The sequence below is a fragment of the Thunnus thynnus genome, chromosome 5 (assembly GCF_963924715.1).
Source record: "Thunnus thynnus chromosome 5, fThuThy2.1, whole genome shotgun sequence".
Lineage (NCBI taxonomy): Eukaryota > Metazoa > Chordata > Actinopteri > Scombriformes > Scombridae > Thunnus > Thunnus thynnus.
Genome location: NC_089521.1, coordinates 4,905,860 through 4,922,382, shown reverse-complemented (window position 1 = coordinate 4,922,382; position 16,523 = coordinate 4,905,860). Strand labels below are relative to the sequence as shown.

General features: G+C 39.0%; 1 protein-coding gene across 1 annotated transcript; it reads right to left on the bottom strand.

Annotated features, from left to right (window-relative positions):
• Nucleotides 1-5,303: 5,303 nt before the first annotated feature.
• LOC137182534 (myosin heavy chain, fast skeletal muscle-like) lies at nt 5,304-16,424 on the bottom strand. Its single transcript, XM_067588807.1, has 41 exons — nt 16,348-16,424; nt 16,088-16,128; nt 15,603-15,824; nt 15,384-15,527; nt 15,125-15,281; nt 15,009-15,036; nt 14,824-14,929; nt 14,642-14,734; nt 14,488-14,551; nt 14,306-14,404; nt 14,107-14,210; nt 13,839-13,977; nt 13,586-13,704; nt 13,058-13,207; nt 12,797-12,967; nt 12,403-12,706; nt 12,201-12,265; nt 12,008-12,095; nt 11,778-11,895; nt 11,567-11,690; nt 11,099-11,239; nt 10,758-11,009; nt 10,413-10,655; nt 10,152-10,328; nt 9,907-10,052; nt 9,718-9,808; nt 9,225-9,614; nt 8,988-9,114; nt 8,776-8,894; nt 8,484-8,680; nt 8,126-8,309; nt 7,857-8,022; nt 7,508-7,632; nt 7,088-7,396; nt 6,786-6,989; nt 6,536-6,661; nt 6,271-6,441; nt 6,068-6,172; nt 5,884-5,979; nt 5,634-5,765; nt 5,304-5,401 (listed from the first exon to the last, which is right to left on the bottom strand). The coding sequence occupies exons 3-41, from the start codon at nt 15,807-15,809 to the stop codon at nt 5,384-5,386; spliced, it is 5,799 nt and encodes a 1,932-aa protein (XP_067444908.1). The 5' UTR covers nt 15,810-15,824; nt 16,088-16,128; nt 16,348-16,424; the 3' UTR covers nt 5,304-5,383.
• Between the last annotated feature and the right edge of the window lie 99 nt (nt 16,425-16,523).

Sequence of the window (16,523 nt, the reverse complement as noted above, 5' to 3'; positions counted from 1 at the left end):
GTATACCCCTTATGTTTTTGATTTTAATCAGTAAAGGCAGTTCCAGTGCCTTCCTAAATATGTTTTGACCAAATTAAGTGTTTTTAGAAAAAAATCCTTAAAGGTTCTGTACCACACACTGCCATGTCTTCTTGAACTCCTTATATTGAATCCAGTTTGCTTACACATCAAAGGTTAAATCTGGGACACATGCCAAATATGGCATGGGTAACACTAAAAGCAGACATCCATCTATGTGTTGCTAGTGTTTACAACTTATGTTTTTGATTTCAGTCAGTAAAGGCAGTTCCAGTTTGTTTCTAAATATTTTTTGACAAGAAAACCCTTGAGCTGACTACAAGATCATTCAGCCGGGTTATGGTTTTCCTTAGATTGTAGTATAAAGCTAATATGCAACTTTAAATATTGTCAGTGATAACTATGGACAAGGATTTATTTGATCCATATTTTGTGCTAAATGTCAGTGTACTTGTAGGTTAGTTCATCAAACTCACCTTTAACTGCATCTGCTGCTCCATATGTCTTATCTGTAAAACTCAACTTCAGATTAGCACAGTGTCATCTACTTTACAACCTGGTGAGCATTAAGGCTCTTTTTTGATTTCACTTTTTGATTTGACTTTGTCACTCAAATCATCAAATGCTGGATGTGCATTTATTGATTGGTTTATGAATTAGTGAGAAAATATTTGCATGAGTTCAGAAGTTCCCAAATCTAGGCCCAACTTTAGTGACTGAGACCATAATGACTCATTGAAAAAATCTACTGACTCAGTATTTTGTGAGAGAAGTTGAAGCTTTTTGAATGGGAGTCTATTGGAGCCAGCACCTGGCAGCCGTCAGTGGTATTGCACTTTTTTTTTCAATTTCAATTCAGTTTTATTCATGTAGTGCCAAATCATAACAAAAGTCATCTCAGGGCACTTTTCACATAGAGCAGGTCTAGACCGTACTTCTTAATTTACAGTTTACACTTCTGCATTGGCTTCAATTGTTTTTTTTATTTCATTTTTTTATTGCACGGTCAAAAAAGCACAACGTACTCAAGAGACTGTAGTTCATGACAAAAACAAAACAAAGAAAACTGAGCAAGCAACAACAATAATGAAAACAAAATAAATTACAAAATAGAAATAAATAATAATAAAAAAAAACAAGAGGTCAACCAGGAATTAAGGTACATAGATATTCATAAAGATATAGGACTTTTTGAATTTTACCACATTTTACATATTTTTTATATAGTGTTGTCTTAAAAAGCGACATTGGTGTAGGAAATGCTTTGCCAAAATAGTTAAATGATTTTTCCCAAATTCTGTTTTCTTGTCCTCCAGTTGGAGACCAAACTTTATCTTTTTGTATGTTCGGAATACTTTGATCATTATAGGTTATCCAACCTTGAAAAGCATCCCAAAAGGTCCTGGTTAATCTACAAGTGAAAAAAAGATGTTCTATTGTTTTATTGTCTGAGATACAGAAAGCACAAATATTTAAATCTAAATTATGCCTTTGGTGTAAGAAGTCATTATACAGGTAAATCTCATTCATCATTGGAAAATGAACTTCTTAAGGCCTTAGGTAGAACTGGAAAGGAGAGGTAACTAGTTCTTATCTTAACTATAAAATAACTGGTGTATTCTTTGAACATATGTTTCCTGTTCAAGGGTGATGGGAAACAAATTGAAGTGAGAATAGTCCATAATAATGTATTATTGAATTTTTATCCAAAAAGCTACATCCATCTATAACTAATAAAGGCTTATAGCCACAGAATAAGTCAACATGCCTTTGATTAAAAGAATAATTTCTTGCAGGGTTGCCTTAGTTAGGCAAGGCAAGGCAAGGCAAGTTGATTTGTTTAGCACATTTCAACAACAAGGTAACGAATGAATGTACTAAAAGGCAATATAACGACTGAAGTTAAATATTTAGGGATCTTAATTACAAAAGACAAAAATATTAGGGAAACATGTATTGTAGAAAATAATATACAGAAAAGTAGAAAATAATATACAGAAAAGTAGTCCTCCGTTTCCAATAATGGAGGACTTGTTGATGTAAAGCAGATAGCTTAACTGGTAGTTTAGAAATGTCTAAGTCACATCTTAATAAGAAACCTATGCCCCCAAACTTCCTGAAGATTTTAGACGGAAAATCAAACCAAAAGCTTTCACATTTTATAATAAAAGTTTGTAACCATTTTAGTTTGATGGTATATTTCACTGGACCAAAGTCAATTGCGTTTAGACCCCCTTCCTCAACAGGTTTCACAATATCACCTCTCCTTAAATAATGATATTTATTTTTCCATATAAAGTTGAAGTTATCTGCATGGTATTAAGTAAAATATATTCAAGTCTCTGTGAAGCCAACTATTAAGAATAGTTCTATTTTTCTGTATATTATTTTCTACATTAGATGTTTCCCTAATATTTTTATCTTTTGTCATTAAGATCCCTAAACATTTAACTTCATTCATTACTGGGATATTATACACATTAGTCAGAGGGTGATCATAAATAGCCTCACACTTTTTCATATTTAAATGTAAACCAGAAGCTTTTGAAAACAGGGAGATCTCATTTCAGCCTTGTCGCCACAATAAAACATTGGCATTGTACATTTCTCTAAACCACGGATACATTGATTTTGTACGTTTCAACACAGTAAATATGTAGCATTCAACATTTCAGCAATATGTATCATATCAACATTTCTAAAGTGACGTAGTTCACATGACATCTATATGTGCTGACTTTCATATTAGGAGGAGGAGGGGTTGGAGGATGGCTAGAAAGTCAAAGTTAAAGTAACTTAACTTTAAAGTTAAATTTAAAATTGTAGGTTTAACTTTAAAGTTAAAGTTACTTAGATGGAAGGTGGAAGAAAGCTGGAAAGGAGCAGAGAGCACGTTTTTAGAGCGTCTCGAAACCAATGCTCACTTCCTGTTTGAATCGCTAAAACTGGGTGCTTTTAGTGAGATGTTGGGACATTTGCAGCCGTTTTCTGGTGACAAAACCTGGCTAATATTGAAACGTAGAGATTCAATGTATGAAACATAGACATTCAATGTATCTGTGGCTTGCAGAAACATACAATGCCAACGTTTTATTATGGCGATTGGGTTGCTCATTTAGTGCTGCTGGAATCTGTGATGTGTTCTTTCAGAATAAAGTGGTGTCATCTGCTAGTTTACTAATAACCAATGAACTTCAATGAACTTTTAATGGTTGGATGTTTAAACTGTTTTTTTATGAGGATCGCTAATAATAAAGCTAGGAAGGAGCGCTAGGAATTGACACATCTGATATTTCAGGTGTTGCTAACCATAAATCTATTCTGGATTTACAACTACCATTTGGTTTAACCCATGAAAATTGACTAACATCTGGATTTGTGTCCCTCCAAACATATATTTGAGTATTGGAGTTAATAAAATCAAATAAAATGTTATTATACCAGTTAGTATTATATCTAGAAGGGCATCTACCCTGCCATTCATCAGATGTCAAATTTAGGTCCCCACCAGTCAAAATAAACTCAGTATGATAAACTACTTTATATTCAGAGATAACATCTGTCACTTTCAATAACAACAACTTGTTTTGGTTATTATTATTATATCCATAAAAAATGATCAAAATACAAAAGTTCCATCATCATTTAGCTCAACTGCAAGCCAATGACCATCCTCATCAGCTTTGAAAGTAACTACCTTCCCTGAACAGGATTTTATCTCCCACTGGCTTTACCGGAAGTTAGCATCAGCGTCGCACGAATGCAGTAGGCTTTTTGCCCTTTATAAAATAAAAATACAGCTTTCCTCTACACATTGTCTCTGAGACCCCATGCATTTAATGAAAAAAAAGATACAACTTGTTTTTAACATCAGCAATGCAACAAAATGCTGTTTTAAAATTCAGCGACAATTAACAGTAGAAATAAAAAACTAGCAGCTTTCTTAACTGTCCTTTGGAAGGAAAAAGAGTGAACGTTCCTCCTCTATAAAAAAAACCCCAACCCCCCCACCTTTAACTTGTATTTTCAGTATATCTCATTCTTTAGCATAAATGTCGCGGCCATTTATAATTCCAAAAGATCCACAGAAATATGCCTTTTCACCAGCCTTCCTTGCTTCCTTGAATCTGCAGCCAAAGTCTTTCCCTCTCCAGCTTTTCACCTTCGGTCAAATCCTCAGTGTAATGGATCCCTGCATCCTCACAGACCTGCAACTTCTCGTCATCTTCCATATGCCATCTCTGAACAGGCGTTTGGTGAACTGTACAATCACCTGGCAGGTCTTCGATTCACCTCCTTCCTTCCCAGGCGATGCACGGTGTCCACATACACCTCCATTTTCTGGGACCATTCTGGGGTGATTTCCCCATGTAGCTGTATCACATCCTGCCTGATGTTTTCATCCATCTTCTTCATTCCTTTAATCCTCAAATTCAACCGTCATTTGTGCTGGTCCTGTTCTCTTGACCTCTCATTGAGCTCGTTGACTTCTTTCCATAGGGTTGCTGCATTGAACTCAAGTGACTTGGTAAGATTAGCAATCATCACTGTGTTTTGTGTCATCTTCGTGTCAAATTCTTCCATCTTTTGTTATTGGTTGTCAAAACTGGGGTGAAGAGCTTTAACGGCTGCTAACACATCAGTCAAGGACAGAAGCTGTTTGGCCATTTTTCGAGCAGGACAGAGTTCTCCTTTGGACAGGGTTACCGTTGGGCAAACGCTTATTATGCCAAGACTTTGTTTCTCTCCATTGCTTGCCGCAAACTCCACAGCCATCATATAATCATGTCCATCTTTCTGTGCCTTTGGTGCACTTTCTTGCTTATTTTGTTCCTTTGACATGTTCAGAATGTCAAGTTTAACTGTTCAGTGGGTGTAAAGTAACCAATGAATTACTTTGAGGAACTTTACACACGCTCTGAATATACATGACCACTTAGTCCGCCACCTTGCCCGGAACCGCCATTGGCTTCAGTTTCAAGCCCTGGTTGTTGCCGCTTCTACCGGACCTTATAGGATGGCAGAGCAGCTTCCTCTGCTGTTTGGATAGCAGATTATTTCCAATCATTCTCCCCACTGTAATTGTGTAGTGGGAGCTAGTCAATGTTGACTTTAAAATATCTCATACCCATACATCAAATTACACATTATGCAGCATAATTTATGCTGTACCTAGCCATTCCAATAAATATAGTAGAATTTTGTTTCACTGTGTCACAAATGATACAAATCTCACATTTGCTATATTTCAGGACACATTGAGATCAAAATAACACAAACAGCAATTTAAGATCAAAAACTATTTTATTGTGGTATATTTCACATCATATTATATGATTAGAAACAGCCCATCAGGTGGAGTGCTTTATTCTGCCTCTTTTCCCTGTGAAAATGTAAAACAAAAAATCAACACATAATTACATACAAACATTAAATACTCTACATACATATAGAGATTTTTTTGGTGGTTAATTTTTATTAAGCATAAGGAAATCATGGTAATTTTTTCCAGTTATGATTTATAAAGCAAACATCTGCTCTAAACTGTTGCATGAGAAACAAGAGTATTAGGAATTTCATTTGATTTGTTCTTCATGAAATGTGTATAGACTTACCTTGCCAGAGTCACGGCTCTTTGCTCTCATCTTGTTGACCTGGGACTCTGCAATGTCTGCACGCTCCTCAGCCTCCTCAAGCTCATGCTGGATCTTCCTGCACTTGGACAAATGAACATTGGCCTGCTCCTCCTGGAATACCGTAGAGATAGACATGTTTGAATGTCCAAAAACACAATAAGTCTGCTTTGTGTAAAAAATAACTGACACACTATCAAGTTTTCAGTGTTGAAAATTAACATGTCCTTACCGCTTCCTCAGACTGCCTCTTGTAGGCCTTCACCTTGAGCTGTAACTTGTCAACCAAATCCTGCAGCCTGGTAATGTTTTTCTTGTCCTCCTCAGTCTGTTATAAAAAGTAAATTTGATGTATAAATATTATCAGAATAACTGTTAGATTGAGTTGTACATGTTAAGTGTTAATGTGGCTGTACCTGGTAGGTGAGTTCCTTCACCCTCCTCTCATATTTGCGAACACCCTTAACAGCATCTGCTCCACGTCTTTGTTCAGCCTCAACCTCTGTCTCCAGCTCACGCACCTTCAAAAAAGCAGAAAATTCAGAAAATATTTAGAATGTATGCTTTATATGTTTTCTTACATTTCTTCAACTGTGCATATTTGTAACATCTGTCTTACCCTAGACTCAAGTTTCTGGAGCTGCTTCTTGCCACCCTTCATGGCCAGGTTCTCAGCCTCATCCAGGCGGTGCTGCAGGTCCTTAACAGCCACCTCCAGGTTCTTCTTCATCCTCTCCAGGTGAGCACTGGTGTCCTGCTCCTTCTTCAGCTCTTCAGCCATCATTGCAGCCTAGCGCAGACAGCATAAAACATTTATTAGAAATATCTTGAAAAAGCACATCTTACTTTGATTTAAATTAAGAACAAATAAAATGTAAACCTACATCAGTGATGGCCTTCTTGGCCTTCTCCTCTGCATTCCTTGCTTCCTGAACAGTGTCATCCACTTCACTCTGGATCTGAACCAAGTCAGTCTCAAGCTTCTTTTTAGTGTTCAGAAGGCTTGTGTTCTAAAAGATAAAAAATATTGTCACTTCAGTCATCAAATGCCACTAAATAAAGTGAGTATACTCACTTATTTCAAAATGGTTTAGGTTTATGATTTATAGAAAAAATAATTGAAGAAATATTCACCTGAGAGTGCAGAAGTCCAACACGCTCACTGGCATCCACCAGCTCCTGCTCAGCAATTTTGCGGCTTCTCTCTGTCTGCTCCAGAGCAGCCCTAAGTTCTTCAATTTCAGCCACCATGAGACCGTTTCTGCGTTCCACCATAGCAGCTTGTTCCTTGATGTCATCCTGGGCTCTGACAGCATCATCAAGGTGCAATTGTGCATCCTGATGAAAAAGTTTCAGGGAAATATTTACATCAATACGAAAATGTAGATGCGCCTAATGACCATAGTCTGTGCAACAATAACTTTGTATTACAATACCTTCAGCTGTGACTGCACATTCCTCAACTGCTTCTGGGACTCAGCAGCCTGGCGATTGGCATGGCTCAGCTGAATCTCCATCTCGTTCAGATCTCCCTCCATCTTCTTCTTGATTCTCAGGGCATCGTTTCTGCTTCTGACCTCAGAATCCAGAGTGCTCTGCATGGAGTCAATCACCCTCTGGCTGTTCCTCTTGATCTGCTCCATCTCCTCATCTTTCTCTGCCAGCTTCCTGTCCACCTCACCTTTAATCTGGTTGAGCTCCAGCTGGACGCGCAGGATCTTAGACTCTTCATGTTCCAGAGTTCCCTAATGATATCAGAGAATAAAATGTTCATCTCTGCCTTTAGACATTGTATAATATATTCATCCATTATTTGAAATTTTGTTTCAGAAGATGTCCCCTAAAAATGTTTTTACCTCAGCCTCTTCAAGAGCTGTCTGGATCTCAGCCTTCTCTGTCTCCACCTGCTTCTTGGACTTCTCCAGCTCATGGATGCTCTTGCCAGTCTCACCAATCTGTTCAGTCAGATCTGAGATCTCCTCTGCAGAGAGACGGATGTGTTTGATATCGTTAAGCCTTAAAATGTAAAATATATACTGTACCAGTCAAAGGTTTGGACACACCTTGGACGCACTTTCTCATTCAAGTAAATGGGAAGGTGTGTTGAAACGTCTGACTGGTAATGTAAATACTTTATTGTGCCATATAAACATATGCGTTGAAAATCAATCTAACTATAGTTGCTAACACAAATCTAGAACTCACGTTGCAGGTTCTTGTTTTCACGCTTCATGGTCTCCAGGTGATCCAGAGCTTCCTCGTAAGAGTTCTTCATCTTGAACATCTCAGTGCTGAGAGAACGAGCCTCCTTCTGAGCTCCTTCAAGCTCTGCCTGACCCTCCTCATACTTTTGTTTCCACTCTGCCAACACCTAAATTGCACAATTTATACAGTAGGGTTACTTATTAATAAATACAATGACAAATAATTGTCATTGTCTTTGTTTTTTGGTCATACTAAATAAATGGTGGTACCTTGTCAAAGTTCCTCTGCTTCTTGTCCAGGTTGGCGGCCAGCCCATTAGCCCTCTCCACGTCAATCATGAGGTCCTCCACCTCACTCTGGAGCCTCTGTTTGGTTTTCTCCAGAGAAGCACACTTGGAGTTCACAGCCTCAATCTGCTCCTCAGCCTCCTGAAGGCGCTGGGCAAGCTTTTTCCTGTTAAAAACATGGGAATTTTGTTTCTCTGTCAAGGATTTACACAAGACTCTGTGAGTTTTGTGAGTGTTTAAATGTGTGTTTAAATACAAGTATTGATTCAAATACTATTGTCAGTTGAGCTACACTATGATGCTAGACTTATGGCCAATTAATTGTTTAAATTTTACTCACTTGGCCTCCTCAAGCTCCTCAGTGCGCTGGATAGCATCAGTTTCATACTTAGTTCTCCACTGAGCCACCTCACTGTTGGCCTTGGACATTCCACGCTGCAGCTCAGCCTTGGCCTCCTGCTCCTCTTCAAACTGCTCCCTCAGCAGATCACAGTCATGGCGGGCTGATTGCAGTCCATGGGCAAGAGCATTCTTGGCCTGGTATCAGAAATTTTATTGAATGTGCAATATTTCTAAATAACAAGCATAAATACTATCCTTTTTACATTCTTATTTCAAGTGTTTTTTTTTACCTTAACCTCCTCCTCAATATGTCTCTTCAGCTCCTCAATCTGCTGTGTGAAGGCCTGTTTGCCTCTGGTCAGCTGGGAGACTAGAGCTTCTTTCTCTTCAATTTGACGGCCAAACTCACCTTGTGTGAAAATTGTCATTAAACATTACTTTATGTCCAATTTCTCAGTTATACACTGCAGATCACTGTAGTCGAATGCTGTTTCATACATACCATTTTCTGTCAGGAGACGTGCTTTCTGTGCACCCACATCATTGATTTGACGGAGATTTTCATCATTCTTGGTCTTCAGTTCGCTAAGTTGGTCCTCAAGAGTACGGCACAGCTTTTCAAGATTTCCCTAATGAGGAAAGGTTTTCGGTATCACAGAACAGATTTTATTTATGATACTAGTTACTTGCTGTACTACTTAGGATATTAACTTAAAACACAGTGGAATGTATTATGCACCTTTGCTTTAGCAACAGCCTCCATGTTGCTGGAGAGGTCATCAATCTCCATCTTGTATTCACTCTTTTCCTTCTCAAGCTTCTGCTTGACACGCTGGAGGTTGTCGATCTGCTCACCCAGCTCAGCAACGCTGTCAGCCTGCTTCTTGCGCAGAGCAGCAGCAGTGGCCTCATGCTGCAGGGTGGCTTCCTCAAGGTCACGACGGACCTTCTGGAACTCAGCCTCGCGCTTCTTGTTCATCTCAATCTGAGCAGCAGTGGCACCACCGGCCTCCTCCAGCCTCTCACTGATCTCCTCAAGTTCCCTGGAGAGATCAGCTCTCTGCTTCTCAACCTTGGCACGAGCAGCACGCTCAGCCTCAATCTCCTCCTCCAGTTCCTCAATACGGGCCTGTTGAATGTAGATGTGTTGTCTTTCAGTAAACTTTCACTTTTAAAACATACAGTAGGAAATGTACAGAGAAATATTTTATGTAACACTGTATGTGAGTCACCTGAAGCTCCTTGATCTTCTTCTGAAGCTGAGCACCCATTGACTGCTCATCCTCAATCTTGCTAAGGAGCTGACTAGTTTCAAAGTCCTTCCTGTGAAAATAAAAGAGTGCATAGTAAGACTTTATCCATGCTGTTGGCCATGTCTAGAAACCTTATCATTATTTTAGAGATGAAAACAATTATTTTACTTTTTAATTTTCTCCTCAGACTGCTGTTTGTCATTCTCAAGATCCATGATAGATTCCTGGGCCAGTTTCAGATCACCCTCAAGCTTCCTCTTGGCTCTCTCCAGGTCCATACGCAGCTTCTTCTCTTGCTCCAAAGAACCCTCAAGCTGCACATTAATACATAGTTAGTTATATGTATATAGTGTGTAAGTATCACGTTCAAGAAGAACCTTGTTTTGTCAATCGAAGTGACTTTATTAACTTACATCATCCACTTGCTGCTCAAGCTTGGTCTTTGACTTGGTCAGAGTGTTGACTTTGTCTTCCTCAGCCTGCAGGTCATCAAGAGTCTGCTGATGAGCCTCCTGAAGGGCTTTCTTCTCCTTGGTCAGCTTAGCAATGCTCTCATCCTGAGAGGCCATCTCCTCAGTCAGATTCTTTACCTAAGTTTGCAAGAAAGATGTTGTTATCAATTGTTAACTTTGATAATGTTACTTGATCTGCTATATATAGAAATATTTACAAACCTTGTTCTCAGTGGCATGTTTCTCCTTTTCCACTTTGGCCAAGGTCAGCTCCAGGTCATCAATATCCTTCTTGAGCTCAGAGCATTCATCCTCCAGCTTTCTCTTCTTGGCAGTAAGCTCAGCATTGATTTCCTCTTCATCCTCCAGTCTCTCAGTTGTCTCTTTGAGTTTGGCCTCCAGCTGAATCTTACTCTTGATAAGTCCCTCACATCTTTCCTCAGCATCTGACAGATTCTCTGATTCCTAGTTCACATTGGGAAAAAGGTGTGAGCACATCAACAGTTTACAGACACAAACTGAAAAAAGGGTTAGGGGTTAGCTGTAGTTCTTTTGGTGTCTACGTACAGATGCTACTTGCAGCTGCAGATCGTTCTTCTCCTGCAGGAGAGACACCATCTTTTCCTCCAGTTCCTTCTTCTTGGCCAGAGCGGTAGCCAAGTCGTTTTGCATCTTCTCATAGTTCTCCTTCATCTGCATCAGCTCCTTCTCAGTTTCAGCACTCTTCAGCAGAGGCTTGATCTTGTAGTACACCTTCATCCATGGCCAGTGTTTGACATTCATGAATGAACGTACGTTGTACTGGATTGTAAAGATGGCCTCCCTGCGTACAGAAAGTTGCTGTTATGGACAATGTTGTTTGTGAATTTTTCATACCATGACTGTGTGTAGGATTAGCTATTTTAAACGTGCCTCCTCTCCATCATCTTCACAAACTCCTTTCTCATGAGGAACCCACGGCAAGCAGCCTGAGTCATGGTGACAAGAGATGCCAATTTTTCATCTCTCATTTCCTCAAGGGTACCCAGCAGACCAGCCTTGAAGAACACCTGAACAAACAGAAAATTACAAATGAATGTTTGCACAATAAAGTTAAACACTGAAACTGGGATGAACTCAGAGATCACACCTCACACTATTTAAAACAAAGAAAGAGGACTTTCACCTACATAACCTTTCAAAATATGTTTTCATGAATGGCCCCATCCTGGGGCTCTGGATCTAAACCAATGGTTAATCAATTTTTCCCTCACCCATTCTTACTTTGCACCAAATTCATGAAAATTGGGCTAGTAACAAAACCTAATAAACAAAGCAAACAACTTAACCTCATGTGTAATTATGCAAAAGTAAAATAGGGAAAACAAAGTGCTTACCTTGGTGTGTCCAAATCTGTACTGGTCATGATCAACATCGATTGAACCAAGCAGCTTCTCTGCAGCCTTCTTGTTGTCAATGAACTGGCCCTCAGGGATGACGCTGGCATTCAGTACCTTGTACCTTTTCATTAGAGAGTTAATGGTCAATGTAAGGATTTTGTAGTTTTTGTCAATTATTAGAAGATGTTAAGAACATATTCATTGATACCTCTGCTTGAAGTCACCGTAGAGGATTCTGCTGGGGAAACCTTTTCTGCAGATTCTGATACCCTCCAGCACACCGTTACACCTGAGCTGGTGGATGACCAGGAAGTTCTCCATCAGACCTGTAAGAAAGACATTTCTTATCATTTTTGTGAATAGTCATTCTACTTGTTAAAGCAGCACAAACTTAAGTAAACTGTATCAACAAGATCTAAGATTACGTTATCTATGTACCTGGAGTCTTTGACTCATTGGGAATCAGACAGCGCACAAAGTGAGGATGGGTGCTCCTCAAGTTAGTCATTAGCTTGCCCAAGTTCTCCTGTAGATCCAAAACAGTAAATCTTGTCATAAAATGTAACACACGTGAGTTTGAGTATAAACTGAGATATGATGTTATGCCTAGGTTTGCAATGTTAAACCTTACCCTAAACTGTGAAGACACAGTCTGCATAGAACCACCCTTCTTCTTGCCTCCCTTCTTTCCGGTATCTGTTGATAATTTTAAGTAGAAAACATTTTGTTAGAAAGAGACTTCATATTTCCATGAACACATTATACAGTTAGTTAAAATACACAGTGTCTATAACCATAAAAGATGTTTTAGCTTGATATTGTAAAGGTCATACCCTCAGCAGCAGCAGGAGGATACAGAAGAGCCAAAAGTTTGACTGAGGACTTCTGGTACAGCTGTACAACAGAGTCATTCAGTGGGTCCTTGTTCTTGTCAAGCCAGCCACTGATATTGTAGTCCACAGTACCAGCATAGTGCACCAGGGAGAAGTGGGCCTCAGCCTTGCCCTTGGCTGGCTTTGGCTTCTCAAATGCTTTATTTTTGCCAAGATGCTGGTCATACAGCTTGTTCTTGAAGGATGTGTCTGTGGCCTTGGGGAACATGCACTCCTCTTCAAGGATGGAGAAGATGCCCATGGGCTTTAAAAAAGTAGGAAGAAGTTTGTCATTAAGGAATACATGAAGTTATATTAATAACAATGACATAGAATCACAAAACCTAATGCTTACCTTTTCAATCAGCTCAATACAGGCAGCCAAGTCCATGCCAAAGTCAATGAACTCCCAGATAATGCCCTCCTTCTTGTACTCTTCTTGCTCCAGCACAAACATGTGGTGGTTGAAGAACTGTTGCAATTTCTCATTGGTGAAGTTGATGCACAGTTGTTCCAATGTGTTGAACTGTGAGGGAGAAAGGATTAGGGTGATCAATAGAAATCAATAAAAATACCTTGTCATAAACAAATCAGCTTTGTTAGGAATGAACCTTACATCAAAGATTTCAAAGCCAGCAATATCCAGGACACCAATGAAGAACTGCCTGGGCTGTTTAGTGTCCAACATCTGGTTGATACGGATGACCATCCACAAGAACATCCTCTCATAGATAGACTTTGCAAGCGCAGTCACTGAGTTCAGCACCTGAAAAAAGAACAGAGAAAAGATATGATTTTTTTATTCAAATCAGTCAGCTATTCTGTAATATACTGAATTACTGATAGTCTGAACTTCTTCTAATGACAGAAATGAGACAAAAGAATGAAATACAACAATATAGCCTAATTCATATCAATTTCATATTTTTCTTGGAATACTTTTCCATTAGTGCATTTTTATGATACAAAGAATTTATCAAAAGTAGAACTAACTTGCATACTGCATGTTACAAATCTGTGAGGGACTAACAAAACTTTGCCAGGTTTTCCCTAATAAAGTTTCTGCTGAATAACTTCATTGGTGCTAACTTGACTCTGTTTTAACATAAATATAACTTGTAAATTAATAGAAGAAGTTGATTACCTGAGGTACAGTCTGTCCCTTGGTGACAAACTCATTTCCGACCTTCACTCTGGGATAGCACAGAGCCTTCAGCATGTCAGCGGAGTTTAGACCCAACAAGTAAGCAACCTTGTCAGCATCTGAAAATAGTTTTATAGTTAATAATACAGTATGTGGCAGAGATTGTCGGTAATGACATAACAGAAACCAGTCTGGTAAAGGACCTTACCACTTTTCTCAAGCTATTCAATTTGAGATAACACTCAATACTCACCCTCTGTGCCATCAGGCTCAGCCTGCTCCTCACGCTGCTTCTGCTTGAACTTCATGTTACCATGGTGGATGACAGCACCAGTCATTTTATAGATGCTCATCTTCTCCTCATTACTGAAGCCCAGGATATCAATAGCATTCTGTGTGCAAAGGAGGTGTCCATATGAAACACATACACTTAATAAAATGTGATTATTTAAAAAACTTGTTTTTATGTTGCATTTAATACATAAAATATTTTAACATATTTTGAAGATGAGATCACTTACATCGGTGGCATCCAGCTCCTCTTTGTCATCAATGCTGGCCACTGTGATCTGACCCATGCTGATCATGGGGAAGTCATAGGGGTTGGTTGAAATGAGTGACATTTCTGGAGATCAAAAAAGGGTGAAAAGTTCATCATATTATGTGTCATATGAATACTATAAGTAAGTCTAACATTGTATAATGACTCAGTCTGCTTACCAATCAGCTCAGGCTTGTGGTTGGTCATCATCTGGTAGAAGATGTGGTAGCCTCTCTCATCAGGAAGCTGGAATGTCACTCTAGACTTCTCCAGCAGATCTAAAAATGTTGTTCATGAGTCATAATATGGCCAACTTTCAGTCTAAGTTATATGTATTTAGTTATAAGAATTTGTGACTTACATGTCTCAATATCAGCACTAGACAATTTGCCAGATGTTCCAAAATGGATTCTGATGAATTTACCCTGTTTGGAACAAAGGAACATTTAACGTTCTTCCACCTGGGCAATGTGCAACAAGACCTTTCTCATGTGAAGAAATCGCTCCATACTTACAAAACGAGAAGAGTTGTCATTTCTCACAGTTTTGGCATTACCATAGGCCTCCAGCAAGGGATTGGCTGCAATAATCTGATCCTCCAGTGACCCCTACAATCCAGGATTAGAGTTGATATCAGCAAAGGACTGTATTTTTTCTCCTGGGAACATATTCTATAATTTTAGGAATGTTAACATACCTGCATCTTTCCTGTGTCCTTCTTCTTGTCTCCACCAACTGAGATTGTTGCAAAGTACTGGATGACACGCTTGGTGTTCACAGTCTTTCCAGCACCAGATTCTCCACTGGATATAGACACAAACTCATAAGAATTTGATCAAGATATTTGATTATATTGTAAAGTTCAACGAATGTAACACTTACGTGATCAAGACAGACTGGTTCTCCCTATCTGTAAAAATGAAAAACAAAGCGATTAACTGTATTTCTGCAAAAGAAACCTCTCTGTACTGATAAATTCTACATTGTTAAGGACATACCAGTAAGCATAAACTGATAAGCGTTGTCAGAGACAGAGAAGATGTGGGGTGGAGCCTCCATACGCTTCTTGCCTCTATAGGCGCTTACAACTTCAGCATCGTACACTGGGAGCCACTTGTAGGGGTTCACAGTGGCGCAGAACAAACCAGAGTAGGTCTGAAAGTGATCATGGAGACATTACAGTTAACTTCATGTTTTCTACAAGCACTGTAGATTAATTTTCAATATTTCTATTTGCTCAGTATCAGATTGTCTTACGTAGATCATCCATGCTGCATAACGCTCTTTGAGGTTATACAAGACAGAGGCTTCATTGAGATGGGTCATCATGGCCATGTCCTCAATTTTGTCGAACTTGGGAGGGTTCATTGGACAGACGTCATCTTCCTTAACTGTCTTCTCCTGGAACAGGACATTGTTCACAATGAGAACTGATCACATTTATCTCACATTTGAGTCAGACTGTATGATACCAACCTCCTGTGTGTCCAGGACTTTGACGGTGACTTTGCCACCCTCTTTTTTGAGTATTGTTGCCTTCAAGTACAGCTCTTTGGCATCGACCACATAGCAGGCTGTCTTGGCATCAAATGGTTTGTTTTGAGCCTCAATTCTCTCCTTCTCTGGCTTACGGAGATAAATGGCAGCTTTGCCATAAACGGCCATTTCCGCGTCTGTACTCATGGTGGCAGCTGTTGTCTGTGAGGTAATTACAAAGACGAGTAAGTGAGTCTCGTCTTAAAACTCCTTCACTGCTCAAGTCTGAACAGCCCTGAATAACCAATTTCAACTAAATAATTAACAGAAAAGTGATTTCATCATAGCTCATTCAAAATTATTTTCTAGACAGTGATGAGAAGTGATAATATTAACAGTAATCTCAATTTTCAAAAAATGGATGGACCAAAACTGGATGAATTGTTTCACATATCTACAAATTATAAGTGGAAAGTTGTTCATACCTGACCCTCTCTCTTTCAAAAGTCTGTTATATTCCACAATCCTGTTGAAAACATATCACATATTTGTAGTTCAAAATTAAAGGTCTGTAAATGTATTAATAATAATTAATATTGAATTCAATTCAATTCAAACAGCTTTATTGGCATGAACAAAAAAACATGTTGCCAAAGCAGTTTACAAATGTTAATATTTAAATGTTGTTTTAAATAAGGAATATATTGAAATGCTCCTAAGCACAGCACATAGAAGATATACTTACCACAAGCAGGTGTCTTCAAGGGTCCTGTACCACACACTGACGTGTTGTCTTGGACTCCTTTTATTGTATCCAGCGTGCTTACACAGCAAAAGTTAAATATGGGACACATGCCAAATGTGGTGTGGGTAACACTAAAAGCAGGCATCCATCCATGTGTTGATAGTGTATACCCCTTA

What these genes read in the sequence shown, in the direction of transcription:
- LOC137182534 (XM_067588807.1), bottom strand. Translation starts at nt 15,809, where the DNA reads ATGAGTACAGACGCGGAAATGGCCGTTTATGGCAAAGCTGCCATTTAT. An exon ending in AAGTCCTGGACACACAGGAG is followed by an intron (nt 15,528 to 15,602) that starts GTTGGTATCATA and finishes GTCCTGTTCCAG; the next exon opens with GAGAAGACAGTTAAGGAAGA. An exon ending in TCTGAGGAGAAAATTAAAAA is followed by an intron (nt 9,809 to 9,906) that starts GTAAAATAATTG and finishes TTATTTTCACAG; the next exon opens with GAAGGACTTTGAAACTAGTC.